General features: G+C 38.8%; 1 protein-coding gene across 1 annotated transcript in view; it reads right to left on the bottom strand.

Moving 5' to 3' along the window:
• Positions 1-427: 427 nt before the first annotated feature.
• Positions 428-9,505, bottom strand: part of GCC2 (GRIP and coiled-coil domain containing 2) — a 32,650-nt gene continuing 23,572 nt past the window's right edge. Inside the window, 7 exon segments of the mRNA XM_032226215.1 lie at positions 428-3,938; positions 4,570-4,773; positions 7,176-7,313; positions 7,559-7,633; positions 7,636-7,752; positions 8,821-9,038; positions 9,295-9,471. Of these exon segments, the coding sequence (XP_032082106.1) occupies positions 4,709-4,773; positions 7,176-7,313; positions 7,559-7,633; positions 7,636-7,752; positions 8,821-9,038; positions 9,295-9,471 (790 nt within the window). The 3' untranslated portion in view covers positions 428-3,938; positions 4,570-4,708.

Genomic DNA, 9,505 nt, shown 5'->3' with positions numbered 1-9,505 from the left:
TTAAGATGCAACAGGAAGTTACTGTAAATTGTGCTAAAACTACCTGGGAGAAGATGACATTTTTTTCATTCGCTCTTCCATCAGCTAAAGTGGAGTTCCCCAATGTTTCTGGCTTTGCGGACTGGGGTGGGGGAGGGATAGTTTGCACATGCATTTCCAGTTGTGTAAGCGGCATACACACGCCTGTTGCATACGCAAATGGAACATGTGCACATGCACTCTCCCATTTCTTACTTGAGAATGAGCTTGCATACATGCACACTCACCAGCCGTTCCCACAGCCCAGTTTCAAACCACTCACTGTCCACTAGTGGGCCACAGCCCACAGGTTTGGGACCTCTGAGCTAAAGCATAAACTCATAGGGGAGGAGTTAATCAGAATGTATGTATATAGGAAGCTACTACATTAAAACTATGCAATAGCTCAGAAGGTTTAACTTATTTTATTCAGATGACACTTCTTAAACTAAGAGAACTGTTCCAGTTTGAATGCTTTTGCTTCAGCAGGAAATAGAAAACACATGTGGAGGCTAATCCAAAACAGTTAACAATTAAATTAAAAAAAGCACTGAGGCATCACTTTTCTCTGTTGGTTGCTTAAATCCATTCAAATTATGTTTCATCTGGTATTATCTTGCTAATAGGCAAATAGTTTGGCTATATATACAACAATGTTTTCTAAAGAAACCACATATAGAGAGCTCAGAAAGACTCTTTAGAGACTTCAGTGACAAATCAGCCAAACTGGAAAGGACAAGAAAGCAAGACTTCTCCACAGAATACAGTACAGACAGGAATGTACCCATGTAGCTAGGCTTTGAGAAACTACATTGGATATGTCTATCCCCTTTTGTAATTTGCAGCATTGTTAATACATTCAGATTTGAAAACAAGGCTATCCTCATCAGTATTTCAGTTTGGTCATGAGATTTAACTAATGCAATATTCCTCAAAACAAAATTGAAAAGTCTCAAGTCCCTTCAATTAGAAAAGATGAACCATAATATTTATGAAATAAGAATGTAGTCAATTCTCAGCCATAAATCTCAGATCTATTACGATGTAAATTTTAAAGGAAATACAATAAAATTAGGGGAGGGAAATCCAGTAGTGTAATTCTCCTTTTATTAAAAAAAATTGCCTTTTATTTTTTAGTAAAAGGAGAATGCACTGGTTATGGCAGAATGTTTATATATGTGTTTGGAAAAATAAGCACGCAAGTTGTACTATGGTGGAACAAGGGTGATTTTGTTCCAAAGTCCCCTACATTCCTCTTCTCTCTCATCATTGTCAGAATGTTAACTTTTAAGAAGGGTATCAATGGAAATATCTGCTCCATTGAGATGATGATTTATAGATGTAGACCTTCACCTATAGTTGTAGCCACTGCCCATGATGCTAGCCATGATGATGTCCAAATAATGTACAGTATTTTGTCATTACATCAGCATGCAAATGACATGATGTAATTAGCTCTGTAATATCTGACCCTTATCTACAATGTGTCATTTGCATGTTTTGACACATGCTGTCACCTCCCAGCACCATCCAGTAGTCACAGATCTCTCTCTCTCTCTTAACTTTTACAAAATACCACAATTTGCATCTATCATTTTAATTGGAATCCCTGCCCTGTCACATTACCCAAAATCTTTTTCGTTGTGTAAAATATATTTAAGGCATGTAGATAATAAGTTACATTTACAAGTTTTGCATTTTAATATGTCGAACATACAACCGAAAGTGAAAAGTATAAACAGAGTATATGTATAATTTATTCACAGTCTGAAATTATTAAAAAAAGGATTTGAAATGGCCAATTTCATATTGTCACAGCTATTAATAAAAGTGTGCAGATAAGGAAATAATCAGTAGCAAGTTTACAGGTATGCTAATTCTGGCATTAGTAAACTATTAATGATGGTGCAGAAATTTTCCTTCTCAGTTTAAACATGTAATGTACATGATAGGGGAGAAGTCAAATTATTGACTTGTGAAATTCACTTTTTAAAAAGGAAAAGACACAACCAATTCTAACATTTTATAGTGGCTGTCCAGTTACACCATTAACATATAAAATGTTTCTTTTCAGTAGTAATAATTGTGTGACATTTCTTGATCATATCAGAAGTCTATTTGCTTAGCCTTGATAGCACTGGCAGTAGGAGAGACAAAAGCTAAGTAGCCTTTCTTTACAAGTCAGCCACATTTTTCATTATCCTGGTCTCTTCTAAATGTGTCGGAGGTTAATGAGCATTCAGTGACAAACTTTTAATATTTCAAGCAACCTTCCCTACTCATTGCTCCTCATTCTCTTTCAATTCTTTGAGACCACATTGGCTAAGAATTCTGGGAAAGGACCTCCAACACATTTAGCAGAGACCCGGATAATGAAAGTTGTGGCTCACCTGTGAAGAAAGGCTGGGATCTGAACAGACACAATACTTAGTTTTCTCTCTCTTACTCTTAGTGCTATCAAGGCTAAGCAAAGAGACTTCTGATATGATCAAGAAATGTTACACAATTATTACTATTGAAGAGAAATGTTTTATATACTTAAACTAAGCTCACTTTCCAAACATTTTCAGAATGGTGGAACTGGACAGCCACAACAGCATATGGTAGAAATGTGCTGAACTAGACAGAAGAGCTAAGGGCTGTATTCTCATGTTATACTTCAATGACGAGGGATGTTTTCTCTTAACTCTTATATCTGAACATCTATGAAAATTGATGATGACCAACATATTTTGTTGAATAGGCATTTCTGAAATGGCATTGCCATTAAAATGTCATCTCTTAATAACTAAATATTTCTTCTTCCATATAATAATTACACTATTTTCAGATACAGGATATTCATTGGAGAAGGGTGGTGAATAGGCACTAAATCATTTCTCTCAAGAAGAGTTATTTCCAAAACTTCAGATTTCATTCACAGATACCACAGGGCACAATAGTATCAGCAGCTTCTTCCCTATAGACAAGATAATTGTTTCTTAATCCATCTTGGTCTTGTGCTGGACTCCAGCAGTAACCCATTTGACAGCACATACAGCTGGATACCGAGGTATTTTTTAAACAATAAGTTGCCCCAACCCCAACAGCTTCAATCACATTTAGAAGAATAAGCATTTTAAGGCTCAGCAAAATCTTCTCTCTCTTTTTAGTTTGAGGTACTAAAGAAATAAAGCTTCAGACAGCATAGGGAGTCTCTAGTCAGCATTTTCTGTCAATGATAGGCTTACCACAGATCACCAAACTGAATCATACTTCTCCTAGACAGATAAAAAGGAGGAATGCAAGTGGTAGTTCAGCCAAAGTTAATATCCTCTAGATGTTTGAACTGCAACATATAGAATTCCAAGGCTGAATGTTTTAGAAGTTGTATTGAATCTTCTGTGGAGGATAGCAGATTATGGAAGCCTGCTACTGCCAGAAATTCCAACCCGGGAGAGTGTGTGTGTGTGTGTGTGTGTGTGTGTGCGTGCGCGTGCAATGTACAGAATTTTGCTCTGTGAAAGCTTACATATTCCTTTTCATGAATGACACAGTCGCACAAAATATGCTATGCAAAATTGTCTCACCAGTCAATGAAAAGGATAGCTCTTGCTAGGAGAAAAGTTCACTGAAAACCTCCATACTTGCCCTAAAAAGGGAGTCAGAAACGGAAACTACAAGATATTACTCCAAGTCTTTTAACAAGTGTCATTTCGAATGTTGTTATTTCTTAAAAAGAAACAAAAAAACAACTGAGGCAGTTGTGGGAAAACCCCAAACAAGAGTTACCCGGCTATATGCTTCATTTTTGTGGTTGAAATTCTTCCCAGTGCAGCTGCCGATTTTGCATGCCCGAACAGTGAAAACTCATCGGAGTCCGGACCAGCTGTGTAAATATGATGCCCATCCAGAGGCCTGGGACAGGGTCTCTTCGTCACCTTACAAAACACAACACATATTGGTTTTAAATATCCAGCCCCAGATTTAAATGACAAGACATAAATTACAATTCTAACTTTTAAAAATTACACTATATCTTAAATGTGTATACTTGAGATGATTAGTTTGATTAGAATCACAGAAATTACCAATGGCAGGAGAGCTATGTTAGCCTATGGTAGCAAAAGACCAGGATGCATCTGATAAGCACCTTTACTGACTAACATATTGAATTGAAGGACATCATTTTTGTGAGTGGAAGAGATCCAGCAGATTTAAACAAGAAATATCAAGAATATGCCATGAAACAGACACTTGCTTGGTCCATACAGATTTATTGGATAATGATTTTAAGGCACTTTTGCTCATTTTTTTTAATGAATAAATTAAAAAAATATTGAGAAAGAAATCACTCTATAGTTGAATGTTTTGAATAATTTGAACATAAGCAGTTACAGATGGTTCTTAGGAGCAGCAGTATAGATTGTACTATTGTGTTTGTTAAATAGTCTTTTTCAACAGTGTCAAATACAGGAAAACAATGGTTGGAATTAGTTGCAGATATATTCGAACAAAGTTACCATATGTCCCTTCCTTTAACAATGCTAATAGCAAACGGACCTGGCATACCTTGAGCAATTGCGACAAGTTTTCCTTTTTCTTCTGGGCTTAGTTGCAACATGGTGTCTATACTGGAAGAAGTCTCTGTCTTTCACTGCCTGATTTTAGAAATATAAACTGCAATAGAACATTCTTCAAATACTCCAGATTAGCAACAGATTTCTCTCGTTCCCTGGTTTCTTTCTAATCGCCTTATTTCACTTTTAAGAAGCTGAGAATGAAAAACAAAAACCCAAAGAAATATATTTCTCAGAACGAAGACAAGAAAGCAGACAGTTTATCAGGCCCATACTTATACTAGAAAAATAGCCCTGAAAACAATATAAGCAGGTATTCCGTGTTGAAACATCCAAGATAAATATGGTGCAATCATGAACACAGGGTCAGTTTAGTTTAGTTTAGTTTATTGGGATTTATAGGCCGCCCTTCTCCCTGAGGGGACTCAGGGCGGCTTACATTCATAGGGAAAGGGGGGGTGCAATATAAAAACATAAACAATATGTGAATAAAATAAACAGTAAAACACAACTTTCATTCAACACTCAACACTCGGGAGGGGTGAATTAGAAACTTATCCCCAGGCCTGACAGGATAGCCAGGTCTTAAGGGCTGTGCGGAAGGTCTGGACGGTGGTGAGGGTGCGAATCTCGACGGGGAGGTCGTTCCACAGGGTCGGAGCTGCTACTGAGAAGGCTCTCCTCCGCGTAGTCGCCAGTCGGCATTGACTGGCGATGGAATTCGGAGGAGGCCCAATCTGTGCGATCTAATTGGTCGGAGGGAGGTGATCGGCAGGAGGCGGCCTCTCAAGTACTCAGATCCACTACCATGGAGGGCTTTAAAGATGGTAAGTAATACCCTGAAGCGCCACCCGGAGATCGACAGGTAGCCAGTGCAGCTCGCGGAGGATAGGTGTTATGTGGGCGAACCGCGGTGCGCCCACTATCACCTCGCGCGGCTGCATTCTGGACTAACTGCAGTCGCCGAATGCACTTCAAGGGCAGCCCATGTAGAGCACATTGCAGTATTCCAGCCTAGAGATCACAAGGGCTCGAGTGACTGTTGTGAGTGCCTCCGGTTCAGGTAGGGTCGCAACTGGCGGACCAGGCGAACCTGGGCAAATGCCCCCCTGGTCACAGCCGACAAATGGTGGTCGAAAGTCAGCTGTGGGTCCAGGAGGACTCCCAAGTTGCGAACCCTATCTGAGGGGTGTAAAATTTGACCCCCCAGCCTGAGTGATGGAACACTAGTCAAATTGTTGGGAGGGAAACACAACAGCCACTCGGTCTTGTCTGGGTTGAGTACCAGTTGTTAACACTCATCCAGTTCTTAATGGCCTCAAGGCCCCGGTTCATCACGTCCACGCTTCATTGAGTTGGCACGGGGCGGACAGATACAATTGAGTTTGTGGTCTTTCAGGTATTGCTGAATAAATTTCTCACAATTCCTAATCATTAGCTATGTGTCTCAGGCTAAAAGGAATAAAAGACATATTTCCTGATTTCTCGTATAATAAACTGCTTCGCTGTCAAGCAAAGATTAACTGAGAACACCAATGATCTTCAAATCTGCAGGGACTTGGCACTGTGTTCCTTCTGATTTCAAGTGTCCCATCCTGATGGCAAAATACAGAAGCTTCTCTTGAGTTGTAGGGGTAATAGCACATCTATTGGAGCCATGGTGGCATAATGGTTAGAACGCAGTGGTTAGAACTCTGCTCACAGCCTGGAGAGGAGTTTGATCTGAACAACTCAAGGTTGACTCAGCCTTCCATCCTTCCGAGGTCAATAAATGAGGACCCAGATTGTTGAGGGAAATATGCTGACATTTGTAAACTGTTTAGAGAGTGCTGTAAAGCACTATGGAGCAGTATATGAGTACTATTGCGATCACTTTTTTAGGCCTTAACAAAATAATTGTCATGGCCTGGTTCTGAGAAAGAGTTGAAACCGGGACTGACCGATGGAGATGGCACATCTCCCTGGAATGCTTGGAGAGGCCAGGGCTGACGACGATAGGGATTGGGGAAAATTTGTCTTTGTCATGAACAATTGTTTGTTTTGGTTTACACTCCCCTGGCTTTGACTAGGCTCTTGCCTGTGACTTGGCTTGCATATCCCAGGCTCTATACAGCCATAGTTATTTATCAGATGACAAATTCTACATTTTATAAACACATTGAAAACCTGAACCCTAATTATTTTAACATGCGTATTCATTTGAAACCATAATGGATAAGAGACCAGGACAAAATCATGTGTCTATAATTTTTTTTTTTTCAAATTTTGTATGTTGCCAACCTAAGAAATTTAATGTCCATCACTTTTTAAATATCTTGAAGGATTCTAAACATTATTCAGGAGTCAGAACTCTGTAATGGGCAACTTCTCTTCCCTCTTCCACTCCTTCTGTATTTTATTGCTTATTTATCCACAAATTACCTGTTGCCCAACCAACGAAACTTCTAACAAGAGAATCACTACTTATAGGAATAGGAGTTAAATGAAGGATGGCATGATAGTAGAGTGTGTGAATTATTGTTGTGTAAATAACAGCAAATGTCATCAAATTCACATATACTTTAAATCTAAGTTGAAGCATGTACAAGTCTACTAACCTAATTTGTTCCATTAGGATGACATTGGTTGCTTCTGACTCACGAAGCAATCCACTTAAGTGATCAGCACTCTTTGATGTTGTGTTTAACTTCTGGACCAATTCTTGTTTTGTAAGTTCTGCTTCCCATTGTGGAGGTTCTAAAATTGTTTCCAAAAGCAAATTTCTGGGTTAGCTCAGTACATTAACTATATGGATTCCACGGGCAGAGTAGCAATTACTCTATCTCATATCTCATAATAATTTGTCTATGGTTATATTTTAAATACATAATATATTATATTTCATTTGTTGCTGAGATATATAACATATTCCAAATGAATGATTCTGGTAATATGTTAGAAACGAACTCTAATCTGCAATGCCCCACTGTATGCCATCTTACCAAATTTCATTTCTGGAGTATTGAGAAGCTGTTCCAAGGATGGTACATGGGTACTGGCAGACGATACAGACTCGTGTCTGTGGTTTCCATTCCTTCACCTTCTTCTCTAGTTACAGCATGCACGTCAAGAAGAGGAAGGTCAGTGCTCCTTCTTTCTCGCAAACTTTTGGTTGGTAGAGTGGAAGGAACAGAATCTGAAAAACAAATGAATAGAAAATAAATGAGACTATTATTTGAGAGTTACAAGAGCATTATAAAATTACCATATTTTTCGGAGTATAAGATGCTCCGATAACATTAGTTTTGGGGGAGGAAAAGAAGAAAAAAAAACTGCCTTTGCCTACCAGCATCCATCAATATTCATCTAGCTAGCGTGCTTGCAGCAAACAGCAAACAGCTTGGTCAGCTTCAGCACGTTATCGTAGCCTGATTCAGCACGAGCAGCTGATTGGCGGTTTGATCGGCCTCCCGGAATACCACCAATAAGTTCTTGCTGGACAGCCCCAGCCCATCACAGTTTCCGTGTGTCATGTTTTTGGCTTCCGCACATTGCGTTTTTGGCTTCTGAACACTCCATTTTAGACCTGTTCCAGTCTGCGGGGATCAGCACACCACATTGCCGCTGATTACTGTGGAGGCCAAAGATGGAGCATTCAGAGCTGAAAACACGACGCGTGGAGGCAGTGATTAGTGGCGATGTGCTGTGGTGATCCCTGCAGGGGATCAGGTCTAAAATGGAGCATACGAAGGCCAAAAACGGGATGCAGAGGCTGAAAACGGCCAAAGAGTGGGCAGGGCTTATACATTAGCTGTATAAGATGCAGGCATTTCCACCAACTTTTTTTGGGGGGGGGTGCGTCTTATACTCTGAAAATATAGTACATAATAAAACAGCATCAAAACATCAAGTTGCTTTCTACATAGCTGCTCCAAATATTTTAAGAAATCAATCACTACTCATTTTTGTTGCAAATGAAGCCATTGCATTAAATTATCAATTATACACAGTAAGTTACTCTTTCAGGTGCCTTTAACTTTGCTACATGAACTAAACTGTCTTCAGCTGAATCTTCCCAGACCATAATAAAATAAGTCACTTGATTTAGTGACAAAATTAAATTAAATTCATCTTAAAATCATTTATTTAAATGCATGTGACTTACCAAGAGAAGAATCTTAATTAAATTTAGGCATATAAGTATAGTGGATTAGGTAGCCTTGATTGATTTCCCCCCCCCAATGAAAAATGGATCACTGCTTACTTTTGGTGCTTGGCTCACTTTGGAGTTGAAAAAGCTGGGCTTCAACTTTAGACAACTGCTGTTGTAATGTTTCCACTGTCTTTCTGTGCTCCTCTTGCAGATGTCTGACTTGATCCCGGAAGCTATTCCGAAGAGCTTCATTCTGGGCTGTCAGCTGACTCACAATCTGTGCATGTTCTGACTTTATTACCACATTTTCAGATTGTATTGTGCAAAGTCTGTAAAATATCACACCCACCCAAGTTTCAATATTAGAAAAAGTAACAAATACCTGGTACTAAAGGAAGGAGTAGCTATTGTACCACTGCTGACCATTTCTATAACAGATTACTTTATTAAGAGATACATCAATTACAGGCATATTGATTTTTAGATATAAATATTATTAATGAAGAAAATATTTGGACACATAATTAAAAACAAATCATGGCTAATCATAAGCCAACAGTAAAAAATATATACTAAAAAACTTACTTTTCTCGGAGTTCTGCTTCCTTTGCTACGGTCTCTTGAAGAATCTTATTGTGCCTCTCCAACAATGCATCATGTTCAGACTGCAAAGTCTGAAGTTCTACCACATTTGTTTGTAAATTACGTTGTGTCTCTTGCAATTTAATCTTCAGTTGTTCTATTACTGTTTCCATATGTTCTCTAAAAGAAAGGAAATTTCACAAGCATAGAAAAT

The sequence above is a fragment of the Thamnophis elegans genome, chromosome 11 (genome assembly GCF_009769535.1).
Source record: "Thamnophis elegans isolate rThaEle1 chromosome 11, rThaEle1.pri, whole genome shotgun sequence".
NCBI lineage: Eukaryota > Metazoa > Chordata > Lepidosauria > Squamata > Colubridae > Thamnophis > Thamnophis elegans.
The sequence above is the reverse complement of the archived record's forward strand: the minus strand, read 5'-3'. Positions and strand labels throughout refer to the sequence as shown.